At 46.3% G+C, this 24,590-nt stretch overlaps 1 protein-coding gene across 3 annotated transcripts; it reads left to right on the forward strand.

Moving 5' to 3' along the window:
* Positions 1 to 310: 310 nt before the first annotated feature.
* bcl9 (BCL9 transcription coactivator) lies at positions 311 to 24,340 on the forward strand. 3 transcript variants are annotated; one of them, XM_071927031.2, is made up of 10 exons: positions 311 to 447; positions 2,382 to 2,548; positions 13,707 to 14,183; positions 16,519 to 16,832; positions 17,559 to 17,666; positions 17,787 to 17,973; positions 18,918 to 19,014; positions 19,163 to 21,344; positions 21,950 to 22,222; positions 22,425 to 24,340. In XM_071927031.2, the coding sequence occupies exons 3-10, from the start codon at positions 13,891 to 13,893 to the stop codon at positions 23,468 to 23,470; spliced, it is 4,500 nt and encodes a 1,499-aa protein (XP_071783132.1). In that variant the 5' UTR covers positions 311 to 447; positions 2,382 to 2,548; positions 13,707 to 13,890; the 3' UTR covers positions 23,471 to 24,340. The 3 variants fall into 3 exon arrangements, with proteins under 3 accessions (XP_071783132.1, XP_071783133.1, XP_071783134.1); XM_071927032.2 differs by lacking the exon at positions 311 to 447 and adding an exon at positions 639 to 828; XM_071927033.2 differs by lacking the exon at positions 311 to 447 and adding an exon at positions 639 to 824.
* The last annotated feature ends 250 nt before the right edge of the window (positions 24,341 to 24,590 follow it).

The following is a 24,590-nucleotide window of genomic DNA, read 5'->3' on the forward strand; positions in this document are numbered from 1 at the left end:
TACTATGAATTTTATATCGTAACGACTCGTGTCAGCCTACAGATGTGGGTAAACTCTACTCTGCAAACAAAAAGGTGAGTTTAAAACCGAGTTCAGGTGAGTTTTACCGTCCTCTACGTCCTTGTCTCTTTACTATGTTTACCGTCGTGTATGGAGGGGACATTAGTGTCTCTCTGCTGTCCGACAGTAACATTCTCACTGGCACACAGACCTGACCTAGAATTGCTACTTAGAATTCGGGCTAAACCATCGCGCCGGAGCGGAGGGGGGAGAGACGACAGGAAATCTTGACTGGGATGTAATGGAGTAGGACCACTGGAAAGCTCGGGCGAAAGGGGGGAGACATATTTCTATTTTATAATGTTAGCGTGATAATGTTGTGATTTGATAAGTGTGCGGCGTAGACCCGTCGTTCAGGGAAAACGGGACATTAAGAACACATTCCAGGTAAGTTTTTTTTTTTTTTTTCCGGTGAAAAGTGTCGTTGCCACAGCTCGCCTCCTGGCAACGGGCACACGCGGGTCCTCCTCCCGGGGACATCTCACTCCGGTATCCGTTCTTCTCTGCCTCTGTCCCCGAAGGCTGGCTAACAAACCCCCGTCGTGTCTGGCCTGGCAGACAGTGAGCCCGTTTCAACAATAATGCCGTTTTTTTCCGCGCTACAGCAGCGGATTATTATTCACGATGTTTTCAGGATGGTGTAAAACCCGCGGAGAAATATTGGTTTTTACCCCATTATACCGGAGGACCGCCCGTGCTTCGTGAAAATGAAAAAAGGATACAATGCAGCATGCATGTTCTGCATTCTTCGGGATTACCAGGCCGTTGGTATTGTATTTCTTTTTCTCGAAACGTGTTTGATATGATTTATAAACGCGCAGCAAGATTATAGGCCTCGGCTGCTGATTGTGTCGGCCAGCCCTATCATCTACCGAGCGATTTAATTGTTACATTGTTACCGGAGCCAGCAGAACTTGAAAATGAACAGCATTTGCCGAAGGAGGGGCCATATTATTTTATTGTTAGACAAAGCCCTAACATGTATCTCATTGTGTATCTGTTATTTGTGTGCTTGGGGCCGACGTCGTTGTTCTCGGTCTCAGCCGCCGTTCAGTGCCTCCCTCTTCGGGGAAGACTTTGTTTGCGCTGGCCGAGGCTCCATGAATGCAAGTGCTGAAGTCCTCCCTTCCCCCCCAGCTCTCTGGCGAAACAGGAACAACTTCTTTTAGGAAAAAGAAAAAAAGTTCCTGGAGTTTGAAGCGCCATGGAATTACTTTGTCCGCCAAGAGTTGTCCAGTGAGGCGCTGAGATTTCAGGGGGAAGTCTACTCTGTGGTTGTTGTGGTTTATCTGCAGAGTTTTAGCTTTGTAGACATGTGTGTACATATTTTACTAGTTTCTTGTATAGGCCCGTTTGCGTGTAACTTGCCTGGTATTGTGCTGTGTTGCCTTACCAAGGCCAGATAAAGATGGCATTGAATATGTCCAGTCTTAAAGGCTTTGCCATTCTAGTTAAACTTGAGTTATGAGTGAAAAAAACTTGTCTACAGGTCCTAATATGTAGTGTAAATCTGTTTTTAGCAAAAGAGTTCTCACCTCTCAGGAATTTACTAACCAAGAGGCCTTAAGTCATTTGTTTTCCTTGACAAAATGCTTTGTGTAACCAGTATCACCATTGGCATATAATGTTATATGTTTCCTCCCTCATAATTTAAGTGAAAAACACAGCAGCCTCAGTACTTTCTTGCAGTTTACATTTTAGTCATTTAGCTGACGCTGTTATCCAGAGCGACTTATGAGTTGGCAGGTAGGGGGTTCAGTGTCTTGTCCAAGGACAGTTCGGCAGCACACATGGCTGTTGCTGAGATTGAACTGCACACCTTCCTGTTGCAGGACAGTCTCTTTAACTGGTAGGCAACACCGCTGCCCGCAATTGAGTATGTGTCTGTTGCATAGACATAAGGCCATTACACATTTCTCCATTCTACCATTACTACTCCACATCTCCCTTTTGAAAATGCATTGTTCCAGTGTGAAATAGGAGATTCCTCAGATTTGTGCCTGCCGTTGATATTTGGAGGAAGGAGGAAGTTGTCTAGGATGCAAGGACTCAAGAAAACCCTTGATAGTATATCATAGCCTATCTTGTAATCCCTTATGTGTACACTGGTCGATAACTGAGGTATAAATGAGTGTCTGGGTAAAAAAAAAAAAAAAAAGATGAGTATACACTGTTACTGTAGCCCCTAAGGACCTAAGCTTTGCACTGGTTGTGTGTTAACTACATGCTGGTCTCGTCAACATGAGCCATTGAGTGCTTTTTCTTGCCATTTGCTTGTTTGTGTTTCACTGGATGAGCAAAGTTGTCTCCCTCTCTTCCAGGTGTGAATGACTTGTGGCTGTAGGGTGTCGTGAGTGGGCCAGGTTCTGTGCACAGCCTCCGTGGCTGACTGGGAGGAGTCGAGAGGAGAGCAGACATCAGTGCCCAGGGGACCTGAGGCCTGGTTCTCCATATGAGGCCCTGCTGAAAGGGCAGGGGGGCTTCTGAGGTAACCCAGCTCACCCTGGCTTTCTCTCTTTTACACTTTCTGACACTGTTTCTTACATACCACTCTCTTTCTCCTCAAAAACACACATAACCTAGAGAGTACACGCATGCACGCACGCACACACTGTTCTCGCATCCTTTTTTTGCAAATTCAGTGCTTTACTTGTCTACAAGCATCACTGCAGATATGCCAAAAAGCAAAGGATGGAGCAAAAGTAATTATGATGTAGCGGTAACATAAGTACTTGTTTTCACCATACTTAGGACTAAGTAGAGCAAAATGAAAAAGAATGAGACATGCATGTTTTCCACCATTTCTTCACTGTAGCGTTGATTGTTCCTTCTTCTCTCTGAACTGTCCATGCTCTGTTTGTATGCCAGTCCGTTGTCGTGTCATCGCCTGGTTACCTCTTACTGCCTCCTTTTCTGTAACACAGGCCCTGAGTGTTGTTTGTGTCTTTAAACCTCAGACCAACTTTTGGTACATTGCTGAGCATGGCAGCAAGCACTTCTTCCTTGAGCTCAAAGACTAACTGGTGCCATTACTTGATAGTTTAACACTGCTCTGATGCAAAGGGAACAAGTAAGACACCGGCTCTTCCTAACATCTATCACTGTATCTTTGACATTTATCTATGGGGGTGCCCACATTGATATCTGCATTCTTATGAAGGAGGCCTTGAATTGTGGAGGGGTTGCCCTGTAATGTAACCGTTCTTGATGCTCAGGGAAGCGGTTTGAGAAGAGGACCCCGGGCTGCGTTGCTCCGGACTATCAGCGCTGTGTTTGGTCTTTATTCTCTGATCTGTACACGCTGAGGACGCGGCACGGTCAGGGCGTTCTGCCTGAGAACGCTATCCACACTGTTTATTTATCTGCTATCTAATCCGAAGCGTGTTAACCAAAAACCACAGTGAGGTGAAGGACGGAGAGAAATGGATATTGATGTAAAGCGGCAAAGGATTTATTTTCTCCTCTGTGGATTGGCCTCTCATGTTTCCTTGCATTTGTTTGCTTCAGGGGTTTTCTAATTAAAAATTGCAGGGCTTGTGTTGTGTATGACATGGTGGGATGAGTTGGAGGGGCGGCTTGTCTCGTTGCCTGTGTGGTGGGTGGCGGGGGGCTCCCCTCCCCAGACGTAGATTAGACCCAAGTGTGTCTATCTCTCTGTTGACAGAAATGCTTCGTCCCACTCTAGGCTTAATCTAATCTCTTTTGGTGTAATGGTCTGTCCATAAACTTCTGATTATTTTACATTTAGAGAAGAAATGCACCATGTTTCCCCATTTACCCAGTGTTTTTGCTCACATTTAATTAAGGAATTCAATTCAACCGCTGAGTGACTTCTACAATGGTCAGTCCGACATAGCATAGTAATTATGATGGTGTTTCCCAGGGGAAAAAAAGCAATTCAGTATTAAATACTTGTGTATCTGTGCAATTATTTAGCTCTGATGTACCAATATGGCAGTGTAGAACCTGCAAAATGACATGCAACTTTAGAGCAATCTTTGTTCGTTGCTCTTGACTCAGATTGGCTTTTGTTTTTCAAATACTGAAACATAGCCACACGTTTTCTTCTTTAAATGGCTGGCTTGCTAAAATTTATTAAATTCTAACTTGGAATAAATTATGTAAAAATGGTCATAACCAGTTACTAATTATTGTGGATAGAAGAAGACATGTCAGTAATGGGGAATGTTTAAGTTTCATACACTTTATTTGCGATTTAGACATTTTCCCTCCCTCATCGTAAGCCCACTGGTATTTTTTGTCACAATGGTAAACTGAAATGACGTAAATAGGAAAACATGCCTCAAAGTAGTATTCATTTTAGAATGCGAAGTGACAGTGAAAACGTATACACAGAAGATAGGGCTACATGATTATGGCAAAAATTATAATCCCGATTATTTTGCTAAATATTGTGATCACGATTATTAATTGCGACTCTTTGTCAATATATTTTTGCCTTTTTTCAGTGCAGTATTTCTCAAAGTAGCAGCAGCTAGAAAGTCTTGTTTTCACTCTTACTGTCTTTAGAGAATTCAAACAATAAATAATTACTATTTTATTACTTTGGGGTGCAGCTACAACCCTAAGGCAAACTTTACAGAGAATCAGTACTTGTTTCGTCATCTGGTGTAAAACCAAAGTATCTACAAATGACACATGATAATCCACTTTTAGGAACTAAAGCAACATTTTCATGTTAAAACACAGGAGCAGGATTTTCCTCTTACGTTGAGTCGATCCATCCTTTTCCACTTTGCTCGCTGCTACGTTTTTCCAAAGATTACTTACTTAAGGTTTCTCTGCCTGCTTCTCCGTCTTAACTTTTGTTTTGGTCACATGGGTTCATGTTGCACATTCAGAGCCTGTGATTGTTCAGCTGTAATGGAAGCGCTTGATTTACCACATCCAGACTTTCAGAGGAATTGAAAATATAACACTCTAATGTCACCAAACTAAATAATTATTAATTGTGAAAATATAAAATTGCGATATATGATTATCTACGATTAATTGTGCATCCCTAACAGAACATAAGAAATCTGAGTGTAGCACACTAAAAAAGCAAATTCACAAACACTGGTTTGATTCAAAGGGAACACCAACCCTCTTTGTTAAGTACTGTGACGTGATAGAAGACAGGAAATTCATCTTCACCATTCCTCAGTCTGTAGAACGTTGTTCTAAACCCTCAGATACCTTATCAGAGAATATGAGCTGGAAGCCGATGGCAGATGAGGGCTAAAATAAACAATCTATTGCTGTGGCTATTGATTTATTGAGCAGGAATATTTTACATTTCACCTCTAGTAGTAGTGATGGGCAACACTAATGTCTTTCACAAGAATTATACAAATGGTTCCCCTGTAACCCTGTGCATCTCGAAGTCTCATCCTATTGGGAGACCATGTTGTTTGTTTGTAGACGTAAGGCCCTATTATTAGAGGTGCACTGATACGAGTACAGAGTACTTTAAGTAGATTGTCTGATACGAGTAGCAGTCGTAAGTACTACTCAATTTATGGTCATTCATGCCGCCCGGTATTTGCTTGTTATAAAACAAGTACAGGAACAAGTGCATCAATTGTGTTTATTTATTCATTTGATCAAATTATGCACTGACCATTGTAGAACAGTCCTCAGCCAAATAAAAGAAATAATAATGATAAATGATAATAATAAAATAGAAAATAGGCTACATAACATAGGCTAGAGGATAAAACTTCTAATTTCAAAACGCATCTTATTGATGGACTCTCAAAACCAACTTCTTCAGAACAAGCTAACAAACACAGAACAGTGTGGTTGATTACATCTATTAAAACAGAATAGCATTAAGCCCGCATAGCCATGGCTGCTCTTCCAAACAATAGGTGCTATGCATATGAATTTCACAAATAGCTGCATTTCAGCATTTTCCCAACTCAGGAGGCATTTTTCCTTCCGCCGGAAACATTTCATATTGTGCCAAAGCACATCATTGAGGTATCAATATCGGGACAGTTTCATTTGCCAATCTGAGTAGGAGTACTCGGGAGCTGGATCAGTGCCGATCCCAATGTTACAGATGCAACATCGGTGCACCTCTGCCCATTATCCAACAGTTTTTACATGCCTTTGTTCTTTGGATTAATGCCTTTCTTTGAGTGGGAGGTTTTGTATGTGTGAGTGGGTAGGTGGGTTTGTATGTGAGTGGGTAGGTGGGTTTGCATGTGTTAAGTGGGTAGGTGGGTTTGTATGTGTTGAGTGGGTTTGTATGTGTTGAGTGGGTAGGTGGGTTAGTGCACATACAGGATCCTCAGGGACATGTCTGGCTGAGTTAGAATGTACCTGTCAATCTGCTTTCATGTTCCTCTGCTGTGACTGACAGTTATGGCAGAGGCGGGCTGCTCCTTCTGGCTCGAGGGGGGGTCGTCTCAGACAGAGCCGTTCTCCTGTGGAACCCAGCGGCCACGATGACCCACAGTCACCTCAACTAGCCCTGTTAAAAGCCGCCAACCGGGCTGAGTTCTTCCCAGCTAGTGGACTGGCTGCTCTCATCAGTTAGCCTAGTGTAGTGTAGCAATAGTAGTAGTAATAGTAAATATAAAAGTACTGGAGGGTGATGGCGCTTACAGATTATCCATATCCATCTGCTACACTCAGGTTGCAGCGTTGAAGTTGCGTTTTTGGTCACTACACCTCCTGGAATTTTCATCTTTTTTTGTGTGTGTGGTTCTTCTACAGCAACAGGCACAGATTCATCTCACCTTTGTTAATTTACAGTGAAATATATTGCAAGTGACTCAAGTCACAGGACTTGATTTTAATTATCGTTTTGCTAATTTTATGAGCCAATGATAAGTATCTATCAACGGAGTCAAATCTTTGTCATCAGGTGTGCTTTGGTTGCCGAGTCTGACCGTGGAAATGAAAGCAGGCGTCTTGAAAAGGCTTCAGCATCTTAAACCTTTATGTGCTTTGGTCAAGCTCTTGATAAGCGATGGCGTGTAGGTTTTAGTGCCTTGTAGAAATTCTTCAGTAGCCCCTTAAATTAGTTTGTGACAAAATAAGCAAAGATTAGTATAGAGGGGGATGTTTTATAAGTGACTCAGAAATATAGGCCATTGTCTTTGAACTGGGGCTCACCTAGGGTCCTTAAGTGAGAATGAAGGAATTTTGAGACGTGGAAGTGGCAAGGCTGTGTCCAAAACTACACAGTGGACAAGTGAGATTCACTCGAAACTTCAGAGACTGGTCTTCAGGCTGTATTACAACTAGTCACACCATGGCGACATTGCCTGCGAGTCTAGTTTTTTTGATAGTGGGCCATCACCGAATGTTTCGAGAGCGGTTACAAGGGGAATACCGCCATGGTGGAGGAGTGGTAATGAAAAGAGAGATTGTAACATTATCGCCTCTTCCTTCCCTGGCAAAACAAGACACAAAACAAGAAAATGCCCAATTTCTGTGCGGCGGTAGGGTGTTCAAATTTAGAGGGGGGAAAAAGATCAGTCAGCAAGAGGTGATAATGTTAGAATCTTTGCTTTTATAGCAACTACCAGTAACCACTCTCCAAACCACTCTCCTAACTCCTGTTGATATTTTTCTTAAAAGAATCACATTTTGCCCCTAGCTTGACTACATTTATTTTTCCCAAGCAGCTTTTATCAATAGCGCTTTGTTTCTCCAACACCCGGACTCAATGGCAGTTTGAGTTGAAGTTATTTTATCCATATACCATTAGTGTGATGACATGTGATCAGGTTTTCAGCCAACTTACCTGGGTTACATGGGCAATAAATAATATGCTTTCGCCATATTACCATATGCCTAATAACAGGGTTGAGATGTCTTGTTCCAGAACATTCACTGTTTTAGAAAAACGAAGAGCTAAGCCAGCGCAGAGAGAGGCGCACAAACACGCAGGCTCTCACTCATGGAAACAGTAGATTCCAGAAACTTATACTGCACTCTTCAGTGAAACTCACCCAGACACTATTAGGACATCCAAGTAAGCACTGCTGCATGTGGGTATTTGTTTGTATGTGTGTTTGTACGAGTATGTGCGTGTGTGTCTCTTTGTGCCTGTATATTTAATTGGGCAGGTCTTTGCCAGTGTGTTTAAAATTCCATGGGAATGACACACCAGTGTAAACTGGGGTAATTCAGGGACAGACTCTGGCTTGTGTTTTCTCCAGAGTGCTAATTTTGGTCTATGATAAAGGAGAGGAGAGGGGACGTTTATTGTGTATGTGTGTGTGCACATGAGTGTGTTTTAGCAAAATATTTTTTGGGTGAAAGACTCATTTGTTGATGTACCAGGTAATTAGAGATGTCTGAGCCTTGTCAGGTGGCCTAGTAGGTTGAGGTTACCACTTCTTTCTATCTCTTACTCATTTCTAAAAAATAAAAAAAATGGGTGTGGTGTTGTTCAGGATGCACTGTCTCTCCCACATCCAAAATTTCATCCCCTTTGTAATGTTCTCAGTACTCCAGATTGTAAGGCCAAGGACATTGTGGTGCTTGGAGGCATTGCACAGCATGGATTATATTGACTGTGGCTTCAGATGCTGACGTTTGCCGTTTCTCCGAAGGAGAAAATGTCAAGGCTTTTTGGAGGTTTGGAATATCAAAATATTAATGACGCTCTTGTATTAGTTGTTTACTCATGGCAAGTGGGTAATATTTTGATATGGCTCGCGACAAGAGCCTCTTGACCAGCAAGGATTGCGAATCTCCTCTCCACTTTACCTCAATGGCCCGCACGGCCTCTGAAGGGCCCGACCGTTGGGATTTCCCACAATGCTTTTAGCCACAGGGAGACGTCCTCACAGCATGAGCAAGGGAGGAATGTGGCCAGAGTGTGGGAGCGACTGTAGGGATAGAGGGAGGGAGTCACGGACGAGAGAGCACGGTCAAGGAAAGGGAGGAAAGTAGGGGTCTGCATCGAGGGCAGAGGAGTTTCTGTTGGGCAAATGGAGTGTCTGTTTGTCTTGTCATTTGAGCTACAAATTTACTCCACAACAGAAGCCTACTGTAGAAAAACATGGAATTTTGTGTTTTGAGTGAGCATATCTGCTTTCCGTGTGTGTGTGTGTGTGTGTGTGTGTGTGTGCACGCATGCCCACCCCTGTCGGAGCAGAGAGATAATGGCGTGTTCCTGCCTTTTAGTCTCTTTGTACCATATAGACTAGAAAAGTGAATGCGTGTTAGCAAGACACACCCACTTAGCCAGAGATGCACAGACAGAGGGCAGACAGAGGGAGATGGAAGTGCAGGGTGAAGTGTGTGAGACAGAGATCAGAGCGGGCCGGAGTGCTGAGTGCCAGTCCTGCTGCCAAGGCTGGCCGCCACACATGGCACCGTGCCCAGGCTACGCCAGCAGATGTGTCACTAGTGAGTCAGCTGTGTGTACATGTGTGCGCGTCCGGGACAGAGACACCCACCCACACACACTGTGTAGAGAGTGACTTGTATAATAGGTTTTCTCTCTCTCTCTCTCTCTCTCTCTCGCTCTCTCTCTCTCTCTCTCTCCCATGGGTATGTCGGTATCACACCCCTTTCCCTTTCTCCTGTTTTCATTGCCACTTCCATCATTGTGATGGACGCGGAGAGGCTTCTGTCACCACGACATGATATGACAAAATGTGACATTACACACATGTCGCCTCCCCGGGGATGGAAGGGCATCGTCTGCCGACCAGAGGACGGGGAGAATCGGGGGAGGGGGTGTTGTTGGAAATGCGGGATGGAAAGATCAGCGGAGAGACAGCTGAGATTGACGGAAGTGAGAAAGGGGGAAAGACCAGCGCTCCAAAGACCTGGTAAACTCAGAAGGGGGGGAGGGGAGGGGAGGGGTGGGGGGATGAAGGAGAGATGTAGCCATTCTACACCGGGAGCAATAAGAGTTTGTAGAATGCGGAACAGTTTAAAAGTTCACTGTAAATATTTGACGTGGCTTGGTTTCAGGAGAAACAAGAGCCCAGTCATAGCGCGGTTCATGTGTGAGCGCGCTTGTTCCTGCCACGGTAGATGTATATGTCAAACGCCTCGCCTGTGGCGTCACGGCTCTATCTTCAGCTGTGTGTGCCAGGCATGTGTGTCATGAGAGCTATCTGCAGGGTGTGGCGTGTTTGGCCACTGCTCTCAGGAAGTTACCTCAACAGGTGAGCATGCAGGTGTCCCCTCAGCCAATCCCCAGCCAGGGTACTGCGGGGTATCCTGCACTGCCTCAGATGTCTGCTAGGAGGACAGCGAGAGTCTGTCTATTCATATGGTCAATTTTGTCAAAGCTGGCAGTACAGTTAATGCTATTGGCTCTGCCTTCAGTTAGCCCACGCACCACTAGCAGCCAGGCAGGTATGTGGTAGGAACTGGTTGTAGCAAGCTAACTTGTTGTGTACCGCTGAGCTTTTTACTTTACTCAAGACTGCAGAATAAATACCCGACTGAAATTATCATATTGGCCTTTGACTGATATATTGGCAGTGGGATATATCCCACCAAAAATTAACTGATAAAATTGGCACACAAAGTGAGGTTTTGGTATTGGTTTAGGGTTAACAGTTATTATTAATTTAAGATTTGTATTTATTCTATTCTTTTGAGAGAAAGCAATTCTGTATATGAGAGAAAGCATTCTGTATAAATGCATTTTAGCTTATATATGGGTGTAGGCAGGGCTATAACGACCATTCAGCCTTTTGTAAGGCAACAGTAAATTTTAGTGGTCAAATTTCCTTCAATGTAGCCTTTTCAGAAACAAATCTGATGCATACTTTGAGAGGAGATGCCTATCTATTACAGCCCAACAAAGAGAATCCTTATCAGACTCTAAAATCCTCTTTCATTGGATTTTTGATGCACAGCTTTGGTTTGAGATTTTTTTATACGGTAATTTGATTTGAATTTGTACATGCAAGTTGTGCACTTGTGTAAAGAGATAGAAAGGCCTTTCTGTTTGAGAGCTAGCTCATTCTGTAGACTACATGGCTCCTTGCTGCTGGCTGTGCGCTTGAGCATTGTCTTGCAGAAAACGCTGAGGAGAGGTGGAAAATAATGTTTCTGATATTGCCCTAAACAAATAGTGGGTTAAAGAATTTCTTGAGATGGAGGCCGAGCAGACGGAGAGCAAGTAGGGGAGGGAGAGAGCGAGAAAGAGAGAGCAATACTCTGTTGTGGCTGAGCTGCAAAATGGGATTTGCATAAATAAGGCTGAAACATCAGCAGGCCCTTTACAGCCAACAGCAGGGCTGAGAGGAGGGAAGAGAGTAGGTGTGTGTGTGTGTGTGTGTGTGTGTGTGTGTGTGTATATGTGTGTGTGTGTGTGTGTGTGTGTGCCCGCGCACACGTTTGCATGTCCCTTTTTTTTTTTTTTTTTTATAAGTATGGCCTGTCTAGCAGCGTTGTGTTGCATTGGGAAATGGAGATTTTAAGCCAGTGGAGTACGTTGGCAGCAGGGTCAGGGTTCCTCTCCTCCCGTCGATCCCACACCTCTAAAAACCCCTAAGACACTCCACTGGCTTAAAGCCTCCGTTTCCCCGTAAGAGTCTCTCTGGAAGGCATTTGGGTGACGTAGCTGGGAAGGGTCTACTCTCTACAGTGCGCTCAGCCAGAGTACCATGACTGTTACATAAGCATGAGATGAAATGCTCCCTTCTAGTGCCACCCGCGTTGGAAAACCCAAATCTAATTGAATTGAACTATTTTCTGCCCTCTTTTCATGTGGAAACCCATATTTATATCACAGGCAAAAAGCTCATTTTTAGCGCCTCATTATACTGTTTTCCCATTAACTTGCATGCACTGCAGCTCCTCGTGTGTGCTGTGATAGACAGCTCAGCTTCTTTAATGGAGGTAGAGGGAGAGGAATCTCTGTGATTACCTCTGTGTTGCTTTGGTGTGTGTGTGTGTGTGTGTGTGTGTGTGTGTGTGTGTGTGTGCGGCTGCTGTGTGCACGCTTGCGTGTGTGTGTTCCTTGTGACAGCCATGTCAGCAAGCTCCCTAATTAGTGTCTCGTTAGCGTACGATTGGAGGGAACAGGTGATTGACAGGCCCTGCTGTTTGTGTCTGTGTGTGTGCACGTGCTCACATTACATGCGTTTGTGTATGATTGGGGTATAGGTTTGGATGACACCCCTCGAGGGCATGCAGGCTAGTTAGGGCTAAATGAGGTAGGAAGCTGGTGCTCTGATACTGAAAAATGAGATCTCCTTCAGATAGCTAAATAGATTTCGCATGGGATTGTGTAGGTATCATTATCATGTTTGTTTGTCTAGCACAGAATTCTCACTTCACTAATGTGTCTTGTACAGAGTTTTTGTCTACATTCTCCATTTTATCCCGCCATCTTTGCTAGAAAATAGTAAAAGCCCGCACACTAGGAACTCCATTCATTTACCTATTATTGACAATGTTTAAATTCAGTGCGGCTCTGGTAGGCATTTTCTACTGTGACTTACACAGGCCGCCACCTCACCTTGATGTGCAAGTATCAGTCAAGCTACATCCCTGTGTTTTTGCCTCTTTCTTATATCTCTTCCACTCCTTTTTCACAATTTGCCTTCCCTCATTTCCTTCACTGTAGAATGTGGTTTACCAAACCTCAGACTTCAGAAGCAACCAGTGAACTGAGAGGCCATTACTAGTGGAAAACCCTGAAAATCTGTTATATTGATTATGTGTAATTGTTGGAATTTCCTTGTGGATGCATGCAACTAAAAAGTATTTAGACACAAAATTAAGACTGTGTAAAGTGTTTAAGAATGTGTGGTTGCTCATACCAGCTCCATATTTTGAATATAGGCTCTTGTCCGGAATCTCAATTCATTTCAGTGAATTAATCATCACGGAATTAATCATGTATAATCGTGTATTGTGGTCTTCATTTCCACAATTAATTATTGTAGAATTTTGTCATTCTGTTATATAGAAACATGTAATTTTGCTAAGAATGTAGTTGGAAATAGTCAAGATGTTGATATAAGATGTAAAAAGTGCAGTAAGAATCAATAAGCATACCACTCCCCTGAACGACCTCCACTGCTGTGTCACACTGTGCCTATTTTATATTTAAAGCTTAGCCTAATCAGTGTAATTCGGATACACAGGGCTCCTCTGTGCTTCCCTCTCTATCCCTGTGGAGAAGTGAACCTCTGTATGTGTAGTGTGCAGTAGCGACCCACGGCCCTGATAGATGTAAATGGCTTCTCCTTTAGGCCAGTCAGAAATGAGTCTTGCTGCTGCTGGAGGAGTTGGTGTATTCGTCTGGTTCCCAGCAGCCCTTGCCCCCCAACCCCCACCCCAACCCCCAGGGGAACTCTGGAGTCAGTTACAATGTTGGAGTGTTTTGGAGGCGCTCCTAAATATTTTCAGGATGACAATATAATCTGACTGACTGTGCTGCTCTCTGGAACAGGATTCTCATGCAATTACCAGAGGAGCGTATGCACTCACACACACACACACACACACACAGAAACATGCAAAGGTTGGTTTGGATTGCCGTGCTACCTCTTACCACCCCCCCACCCACTCCCCACATCACTGTGTACACGTTGCAATGTAGTGCTGGTGTTTTCAAAGTTTGGTCAGACTTCTCATGTGAATGCTTTTTCCAGTTTTCTTAACTAATCTTTTTCCTCTTCTCTCTTCTCTCTCAACAGTGTGCCCAAGGGCTTTGAAAGCCCCCTTGGGGGAGCTTCTTAAATACACACCAACAAGAAAAAAAGACTCCTGGACTATTGCTCTTTTTTTCCACACACTCTCTCTCTCACACACACCCACACACATACACACACACGCACACACGCGCGCACACACACTCACACAGACAAGGACATAGAGAGAATGTTGGAGGTCCAAGAGGAGAGGCCAGCGGCGGCAGGTACAGCAGCGACACATTTCAACAAGAAGGAACGAGGGAAGAAAGAGCGAGAGGAGGCCAAGGACAGTCGGGGAAACCTCGCGAACATTGGGAATCCTGTTCCTGGCGCGGGCTCCAGGAACGTGCGCGCCAAAGCGCCGCTCACGCACACGGGCAGTCCTCACCAGCTCATCACTCCGCCCTGTTCTGTGGTCCTGGGAGCCCCATCAATGCACTCCAATAGGCTGAAGAACTCCCCGTCCACCAACACACAGAGGTGAGGGAACTCACGCCGGTTATACTGTTGGTGTGGTTATGCAAGGCTGCAAGGGTGATGAGAAGTCAAGTACTGTTTTGTGTGTGTGTGTGTGTGTGTGTGTGTGTCTGTCTTACTGCATTCACGTCATATGGGAAAGACGGTAGATGCGAGTGTCATACTTGATATAACCATTCACCTCAGCTTTCAGGTTGTATATTCTACTTGGAGCTTGGCAAGTGATTCTGATTGCTCCGACTTGCTGAGTTTTAACTTTGCCTGCAAAGAAATACTTGTAGTCAACTATAGGGAATTATATTTTCATCTCAAACAAAAGAAACAATTTTAATTTTGTGATCGTGACTCTCAAAATGTAAGACAAAGCTACTTGCTGGATTCTTTATTTGTGGTTGACATTCCAAATAGTGACACACCCATCAGGTGTTTTGGGGCCAATTCCAATGATTTTTTTTTTTATTTTGAAAATTTATTTAACTTAAAATGATGAAATGATGCATTTAACCCAGACTTGTAAAAGTACACAGCAAGCAGGATGACTAAAATTTCAATATAGCACTGTGTTTAACAGGTTGTTCTTATGGCTCCACATTGCGACCTGTCAATGTCCATTAACAGTGGGAAATAGTGAACAAATACAATAATCAAACTCTCTCCAAACCCGCTGTAAAGAATGGAGTGAAACAAAATGACGAGATCTCATTCTGAAATTAAAACCAGCAATTCTCTGTTTAAAAAATCACAGATGACCTATTTAGAATGTTTATTGGCCAATTATGATCTGTGGCCGATTGATCGGTTCATCCCTAATTACAATGTTTGGCATGCTGTAAAACACAAACTCTAACTTATCTGTCACTAAGTGCATGACGTGCGGAATGTGAAACAGCTGATCAGGAGCAAGTCTACAGAATTCTTGAGTCATGCCCTTCCAAGTCATTGCTTTTAACCGTAAAGTTGTTCCGGCAGTTATTCCCATACAATGTTATTGTTCCTACACGCAGGCACATACATGTGTGTACATGCATATGTTCAGCAGTGAAACACAAATCCTGACTCTGTGATACAGCGGGCACAGAGCCGTGCCTGTCACTCTGGCCTCAGCCGTGCTGTTTACTGAGCTAGTGTAGGTCAGGTGGGATGCAGATCTAAGATCAGTCTCTACACTCCGCTCTTATAACAGGAGGTCCTGATGTGTGATCCAGAGCTGTCCTGGGGTCAGGGAGTACACTCTGCTTGGAAGTTCTCCCTGCTGACTCATGGTTCTGGAGCCTCTGGAAACGGCTGTCGGGACTGCCAAAATTTTGGCCTTGCCTTCTTTTTCTGCTAGCTGTGTGTGTGTGTGTGTGTGTGTGTGTGTGTGTGTGTATTTACACGCACATGTGCTAGGTTGCGGCTGTGCTTTTTGGACATGTTGGCATTTGTTTCATGCTACTTGTACATATGTGTTTGTGTGTGTGTGTGTGAGTGAGAGAGAGAGAGAGAGAGAGAGAGAGAGAGAGACAGAGAGAGATTAGGGTGTGGTATGGGGAGTTCTCTGCCAGTTGGATGTGTCCTGTTTGCCTGAACTGAACTGCTCTCATAGCTCGTAAACAGCAGTCCTTTCTTGATGGCCTGTGTCTCTGCAGTCTGTTGCTTTAGGTTTATCTGTGCACCGGGAATTCCCCAGAACCCCATGTAGTCCCGGTGACCTCGTGTTCATAGAAAGCCGTACAAACTACCGGTTGTCAATATGGAAATTTGGCATTGTTTTTGGGGGATGAAAAGAAAAAACAAAGGGAGAGGGAGAAAGGAACATGAGTCATGTCTTCCTTTCTCTCCTCATGTCTCTCTCTCTCTACCTCGGCTCCTGGGCAGTGCAGTGGAGAACGAGGGTGCATGAGGTAGAGAGGGGTTGGTGTCATGGGGAGGTGGGGGTCAGGCCTCAGGCTCGTGGTTAGCCAGCTGCCTGACTATGTGCTCCCTCCCCCTCCTCTCCTCATTGGTGTGTCTCCAAGTCCAGAGCGTGATTACTGGGTATACACTAACTCCAAGCCCCAGGCCTTTTGCCTTTTTGCCTGATATGCCCCATTGCCCCCCTGTTGTGTGTGTCAGAAGTGGAAATAAGGACACAAATAGATGTGGGAAGACACAAACAGAATATTTTGGTAGTTTGTTTGCTGGAATGTTTGTTGAAGGCGCTTTTAAATGGAAACTTCCATTAGAATGTATAATATATTAGAATTGTTTTTGCTTTGCTCTGTTAAAGTAGAAACTATATTTTTGTTCTTCTCTGAATGCGTAGTGTAAATATGTTAATCACGCCTGTCTTCTTTTTCTCTTTCCTCCTGTCGGTCAGCCCTAAACCCAAGACGGAGGTCATGGTACGCTCACCTCCCGTCATGTCCCCCTCCACTGCCGCCCAGATGGACTCTAAACTGCCCAATCAGGGGAAACCAGGGAGCGCTGGCAGCCAATCGCAGCCCTCACCCTGTGACCCCAAGACCCTGGGTGCCAAAGGAGCTCAGGGCGTGGCGGGGGGCATGGGGCTGAAGAACGGCCAGGGCCTGACCTCTGGCCCGAGCTCCAAGGTCAAAGTCAAAAGGGAGAGAAGCACCTCGGTGGAGTCGTACGAACAACCGGAGACTGGCACGCCCACCAGTGAGGAGAAAGGTGAAAGGCATCACAGCCAATACTCATTATTATCACCTCAGCGGGTAGCTGGGGCCCGAAAATGTCAAATAAGTGCTACAGTGAATGTTTAAATGTGACAGTGTGAGTTTAAATGTTTGACGTTTGAAGGACGATACTAAATCTAGTTTTTATTCTAGGGAGAATGACAAAAAAGTTAACTAAAACTAATACAGCTGGGGAAGTTTCCTGATGATGTGTTTAGGAGAGTAGTTAGCGGCTGTGCTATTAAACTGTCACCCAACAAGTATGGAGCAGATAGAACAAGTTGCATCTATTTATAACAACGATCGCCCATTTGAAATGATCAGTGGCAGAATAGGTACAATGCGAAACCGATTTCCGTTTCTTTTTTTTTTTGTGTGTGTGTGCTTGTTGATGTGCAACGAGTAGATAGACACACATCTTTTACCAGAGAAGTAGGTTATGAAATTAATTCAGCATTAATTAATGGAAGCATCAGCACATGTCTTCCCTTTATGACAGCTGATTGTTTGTTATGTTTGATTTGTTCCTTTTACCTTTTGCAGCACTTTGTAACTTTGTTCAGAAAAGTGCTATACATATACAGTTATTTATTTTCTCTTGGGTATACCGCACAATCTGCTCAGAGTAGGCAACGGTCGGACACTTTGAAAAATGATTTTGCACATTCCTCACTGTAACTCACACATACGAACACATGGTTGTGTATATGTGCATGTACAGACAGTAGCAGGGTGAAGAGGATGTGTGTGGCGGAGAGGAGGCAGCCCTACAGTGGAGCTGACTGGTGCTCTGGAGGAGAGAGTGATGAGGATGACAAAGGATTCTTCAGTAAGTGTGTTAATGCGTGCGTCCATACATGTGTAGCTAAGACACTTCCTCAGTAGAACTACACTACCCATAAGTCTCTGCTGGTCCTAAACCCATGGTCTCCCCTCTGTCTCCACACAGACTGTAACTCCAGCGATGTGAAGCCCCAGGACTCCATCTCCCATCCTACCTCCAATGCCGGACTCAGTCGCTCCTCCACACCTTCCCACAATGCACTGGGAGGCCAGGGCTCCGCGACAGAACCTGCTAGTGGCCAGAAACCGGGCTCAAAAGTTGTTTATGTCTTCACCACAGAGATGGCTAACAAGTAAGGAGACTCAGAGTTCCTGTTTGCCTCTAAATATCTATAGGTGTGTTTAACAGTGTGTATGAAACGATGGAGTGTTCACCAGCCCACCTGACTGTGGCTAGTATCTTCGGTACTATCTTAGTTCAAAAATTGCCCCCACCAGCCACAGTTTTGAGGATTGGTGTCCAAAATCTTAAATTTCCAACAAGTTTTATATACTGTATTTAGTCTGTTGTGGTTGTGGAGTGTTGAGTGTTGTGGCTATAGGGATGTGTGCATTTTCACTGTAGAAAAGCTCATCTATACATGCTTGGATTATTTAGAGCTGTATTTAGACAGCCTAATTAAACCATCATCTCAATACATACAGACTGTTTTTTTTTTTACACAAGCATAGCATATATACACACACACACACACACACACACACACACACTGCGAGACCGTTTGTCGGATAGCAATTCGAAATTGAATGGAATTACTGACAATGACGTCACTTGCCTTAAGTATCTCTCTGTGCCCCTGTCATCGGTGGTTGTTGTTGTCTTTGATGTTTGTTTGTTGCAGCTGATGCTGTGTGTGGCACTAAGATGCTTGCTTCCCGCCCCTTCTCTCCTCCCCCCAATTTTCTCAGTTATAGCCTAAATCCATTGTGTGTTTGTCTGCACAAGCGTGTGTGTTTCTCAGTGGGAGCATACAGTTGGCTTAGATTAACAGTCTGTTGGGAATTAGAGATCAAAGCTGTGGATTTTAAGTGGAAGGTGTGTGTGTGTGTGTGTGTGTGTAAAATAGTTTGTTTAGTCTGTTGACCTTGGCATTTCCTTCATGGTCTCATCTAACACTCATTCATCTGGCTCACTGTCTCTCACACATGCACATGCACATGCACAGACACACACACATACACACACACACCCTGTGTCTGATGACTGATATCTGACTGTCTGCCTTCTCGTCCTCAGGGCAGCTGATGCAGTTCTAACTGGCCATACAGAAAACATCATTGCCTTCCACATGAAAAACATCTCCAACAGCAAGGACAAGGCTCACCTCCTCTTGGTAAACATGCATACACACACACACACACACACACACACACACACACACACACACGCACACATACACACACACAGGCTCTTCTTATCACACACACCATTGTGTGCATGAGATGACAACTTATTCCTCTTTGTCTCCCTCTCTGTTAAAGAACAATGCAGCAGGAGCCCTCCGAAATGACTCCAAGCCCCCCCAGCAACCCCCATCCCACGCCCAAGATCAGAACCACCAGCCTGGATCCAAGCCGTCCTTACCTGGCATGACCGAGCCAGCCCCACCCCAGCCTTCCAACCAAGGGGCCCAGTCTGGTGTTCTTCCCCAGGAAGGGTCTACGTCAGCAGGCATGGAAGCCAAAAATCTCCCTGGCAGTAGCCCCAGTAACACAACAGCCCCAGTTGACCAGGCCCCTGTCACCCAACCTGAGGCAGGCCTCAACCCTCCACAGGCAGGTGAAGGAGGGCAGGGTGGAGGCCCTGGCGGGGCAGGTCTGACACCCCAGCAGCAACAACAGCAGCAGCAGCTGGCCCAGGAGCTGTTGAACATGGAGGCCAACACAGAGGGCCTGTCTCAGGAGCAGCTGGAGCATCGCCAGCGCTCCCTCCAGACCTTGCGAGACATCCAGCGCATGCTTTTCCCTGATGACCGTGACGCCCCACCACCTGGGCCCCCGCAGGCCCATGGTGGACCCCATGACGGGGGCCCTGATGGTGTACCCCGGAGGCCTGAGCAAGGCCCCCTCCAGGCCATGATGGCGCAGTCTCAGAGCCTTGGACCACCAGGTGGGCCAGGAGGCCCTCGCCCCCAAGGACCCCCCTTTGGCCCACCACACGGTCCCAGGGACATGCCCCCCTTCCCACAAGATGAAATGGGCCCGCACATGGGGGGTCCTGGGGGCTGCGGAGAAGGTGATCAGATGACCCCAGAGCAGGTGGCTTGGTTGAAGCTGCAGCAGGAGTTTTATGAAGAGAAGAAGAGAAAACAGGAAATGCAACACCGTCCACTTCCTCCTGACATGATGATGCACCCCCATGGTCCGCGTGGCATGATGCGAGGGCCCCCTCCTCCCTACCAGATGGGCCCAGGAGAGATGTGGGGTGGACCAGGGGGACCACCGGAGCACTACCAGGAGCGCATGGCCATGGGCCCTGGCCCCAGGGGCATGCCCCCACATATGCAGAGGATGCCTGGCTTCTCTGGTATGATGAACCCTGAGATGGAGGGACCTCCTAGGCCTGGCATGGGCTGGCCTGATGACATGCCCCCCCGGATGGGAGATGCACGAGGCTTCCCCGGAGGACCTGGGGGGATGTTTGCTGGTCCAGGGGGTCGAGGTGAGCGCTTCCCAAACCCTCAGTCAGTCCAGGAGGCAATGTTCCACCAGGGAATGGGTGGAGAGAAGGGCCTCCCTCCTGGGATGATGATGGACATGCAAAGGATGATGGGGCACCAAAGAGGTGGCATGGAACCTGGTAATGGCATGGGTATGTTTCCCAGAATGCCCGGTGATGGTCCTATGAGTCCATCCTCCAGGCTCCAGGGAATGGGGGGCAGAGAAATGGGGCCTGAGTTTGGCATGGGGCCCGGCCCTGGGCCAGGTCCCCACATGCACCCTTCCAAGCTGCGAGATCCCCCCATGAACATGAGTCCAGATGAGATGATGAGAATGAGAGCAGGTGGAGGACCTCCGATGGAGAACATGGGTCCACAGGGCAGGCCGATGCAGGGGCCGCCTTTCCCTGAGCAGGCACAGCCGGGAGACTTTCCTATGGGGCCTGGGCGGCCCTTCCCAGGGGGTCCTGGAGGAATGAGGGGTCCGCATGGAGAGCAAGCTTTTGGTCCAGAGCACCGATCCACTCCTACAGGGGGTAATGGCCGTCTTAACCATCTCCCCCCTACTGCTGGCCCTTCACAGGGTCAGAGAGGCCGCAAGCCAGCAGATCTGAATGTCCAGGCAGGAGGGGGCAACTCTCCCAGCGTCAACCCACTCAAGTCCCCTCCTCTGAGGCAGGTGCAGTCTCCCATGATGGGCTCCCCCTCTGGAAACCTCAAGTCCCCTCAGACCCCGTCCCAGCTGGCTGGCATGCTCACTGGTCCCACAGGCCCCAATGCCCCTCCCGCTCCTCCAACTTCAGCACCAATGAAGTCCCCCCACTCCATGATGGGCTCTGCGGGTGCCTCTCCAGTTCATATGAGGTCTCCTTCTCTTCCTAACCCCTCTCCAGGATGGGTCTCCTCACCAAAACCACCCATGCAGAGTCCGGGAGTGCCCCCTCAGGGTGGCAAGCCCCCCCTCAGTATCACCTCACCAAACATGATGGGGAACATGGAGCAAGGTAAAACACTTTTTTCTCCTATTCATTTTTCTTAGCGTCTCCTATTCATTTTCCTCACCCCCTCCATCATTGCTTCCTCATTCGATATTTAATTTGCCATCTTTATTTTCAGTGCATCTTTATTTTCCATTAAAATCCATTTAGTTAATGTATTGCAAGTGAGTTTGTGTGACTAACTTTCTGAATGGTCTGTTATGGCATTATTAGTTATATTATCACTGTGATTGTAAATATTATTATATGCAATATTGTGTGTCATAGACTATAACCCAACTTGAGCCGGTATCAGTCTTCTGAAATCACTCAATTTATAATACTGAATTTTTCAAAATAATAAAGAAGGCCTGCAAATCTATCAAATGCATCACTCATTCAAGGTAACACATCTGTATGGGAGTGGGATGGGTTAGTGGCACCTCCTTGTGGCCATACGACTTTAATCATACTGAACAAAACACAGTGTGCTGTGGTAATTGATGTCATTCAGTACCTTTCATGCCTCAAAGTACATTATTTTTGCTAATAAAGGATAAAAAAAAGGATAAAAAAATCTAGATTGATACGAGTTTGTCATTGTTCATTTCTTTCTATATCACCTCCTCCAGGTGGTAACGGTCCTCCCTCAGCCCCTCCCCCGTCAGGGGCTCCATCTGGCTCCATGTCCCTCCCAGGCAGCGTCCCGTCCGGCAGCCCCTACACCATACCCCCTGAGCCAACGCTATCCCAGAACCCTCTCTCCATCATGATGTCACGCATGTCCAAGTTTGCCATGCCCAGCTCCACCCCACTTTACCATGATGCCATAAAGACTGTGGCTAGTTCTGATGATGACTCGCCCCCAGCGCGCTCCCCCAACCTGCCTTCAATGAACAATAATGGTATGATAGCTGAAATATATTTTTATAGTTTTACCTCCAACCAGCTTGTGGCATATTCATACTGTTCTTCCTTTGATATGCTCCACAAACATTTTTACGCCATTCACGTAAACCTAGCCCAACTGGGATGTCCTTTTGAAGGGTGAAACTTTGCTTGTACTGAATATTAATCACCTTTTCCTCTTTGTTTTGCCACATGCAGGTATGGGAATGAACCACCACCAAGGCAATCCACGTATGATGGGACCTGGCAACGCTGGTCCCATGCCTGCCCTCAGCCCTCTGGGTATGACTCCGATGGGATCGCAGCCCCTCTCCCACGGCATGCCCCCTCAGATGCCCTCTCCCAATGCCCCTAACATGGGTCCAGGTATGATGCCCCATGGCATGATGATACCACCCAACCCTCAAGACCCTGGTATGGCAAACCCTCAAATGATGCCCCAGGGACGCATGGGTTACCCTCACCGAGGCCAGGGATACCCCCTCACCCAGTCCCCCTCCCAACAAGGTCCCTTCTCCCCCCATAATGGTCCCGGACCCCAGGGATTCCCTGGCCATCCCATGGGCTTTCAGGGAGAGGGAGGCCCCATGGGAGGACGAATGGGGAACATACCCCACGGGGCAGGGGGCGACGGGGGCATGTGTAAGCCCAATACCACAGGGCCAGAGTTCAACAACATGCAGGGTGGATTCAGTGATGCGGACCTTCACGAGGTGATGCGGCCTGGAGCGTCCGGCATTCCCGAGTTTGACCTGTCCAGGATAATCCCATCAGAGAAGCCCAGCCAGACTCTGTCTTACTTCCCCCGAGGCGGAGGAGACAACCCCGGGGGCAAACCGCCACACCCCTCTGGCTTCCCCATGCAGGGCATGATGGGTGATGGGCCCCCCAGGATGGGTATGCCCATGCAGGGGATGGGGGGAATGCCAGGGGGGCCTGGCGGGGGAATGGGGCCCCAAGACATGCCCATGGGAAACCCTGGCCACAACTCGATGCGGCCACCGGGATTCATGGGCCAAAGCATGATGGGCCCCCAGCACCGGATGATGTCCCCCGGGGGGCCGGGAGGGATGATGCAGGGGAGACAAATGGCCCACCCGGGCCCCGGAGGCTCGCCTAACATGATGATGTCACTGCAGGGCATGGGCGGCCCCCCGCAGCAGACAATGATGATGGGTGGTCAGATGAGGCCACGTGGCATGGACATGGACATGGGGTTCAGTCCGGGCCCCGGAATGTTCTAATCCAACACAAACCTTGTATCTAGAATGTTCTCAGACAATACACAAGGATGGAGTAAGGATTGTGGGGTGTGGAGGGCGTGCGGAAAAATTTGATGGACTCAAATAAAGGAAGTACAACACAAGAAACAGGATGTACCCAGAAATGAACGGTGTGGAGCAAACCAGTGACCCAGTAATGTCCTGTGGGAACTATTCCAATGGAGACTCGGACAGGCCCAGAGTGGAGTACTTTTGCCACAAGAACATTTCATTTTGACTCATGAACTTCAGAATGTATGGGATTGTTGTGCATCAATTTCGCAAAACTGTTCTTGTGTTTTTTGATTATCTGACTATAAAGACGACTTCAACATCAAAGAGGAATCAACCTAACTAAAAGTCAGCGTGGAGATGCTACAGTATATGTCTACTTTTTCAAATTTAAAAAAACAAATTTGTCATGAAAGTGGTAAGGAACAAGAGAAAGGAATAAAAAGACAATTTGTGCTTTGTGAAGACTTTAGTGGAACTCCATCTTGTCTCTCGCTCCATTGTTTTGACTGTTTCTGTACAGTATATACCTGTGTGTGTGAGTGTGTGTGCGTTTGCGACAGACTGTATGTTTGTGTGGTATGTGTGTATGTATGTATGTATGTATGTATGTATGTATGTATGTGTGTCTGTATGTATAGGCATTCTATCAGTGACCTCTCAGCTCCTCTTACCCAACTTTCATTGGGGGAGGAATGCCCCCTAAAAATACTGTACTGTTTACCATTGGTGGGCTATTCGAATTTTAGTCTATTTTAATTTCCTTTGTAACTCCAGTGTATAACAAACCAAACTATGACCTCATTAAGATAATAGTATTATTAAAAAAGCACAAACATGGACCGTCTGCAGAAAGCGTCTTCTTTCTCTATTTTTACCATTGAAAGCAACACTAAAGTGTGAGGATCCTGGCAGCTTTGCAGCACTATGATAATCTCCAGTCCATTTTAGGTTGTGGATAAAATTTGACTTAGTGCTCCAAAGCTTTCAGGACTCAACTTTTGCCAGCGTGAATAATACCGCTAATACCCAGATATGTGCTATGTGTGTTCTTCTGCTTCTTGTTCCTGTTGTGTTCCTGTTTTTGTTT

Source organism: Centroberyx gerrardi, chromosome 10, assembly GCF_048128805.1.
Source record: "Centroberyx gerrardi isolate f3 chromosome 10, fCenGer3.hap1.cur.20231027, whole genome shotgun sequence".
Classification (NCBI taxonomy): Eukaryota; Metazoa; Chordata; class Actinopteri; order Beryciformes; family Berycidae; genus Centroberyx; species Centroberyx gerrardi.

What these genes read in the sequence shown, in the direction of transcription:
- bcl9 (XM_071927031.2), top strand. Translation starts at nt 13,891, where the DNA reads ATGTTGGAGGTCCAAGAGGAGAGGCCAGCGGCGGCAGGTACAGCAGCG. An exon ending in CCGTCCACCAACACACAGAG is followed by an intron (nt 14,184 to 16,518) that starts GTGAGGGAACTC and finishes CCTGTCGGTCAG; the next exon opens with CCCTAAACCCAAGACGGAGG. An exon ending in ACCACAGAGATGGCTAACAA is followed by an intron (nt 17,974 to 18,917) that starts GTAAGGAGACTC and finishes TCTCGTCCTCAG; the next exon opens with GGCAGCTGATGCAGTTCTAA.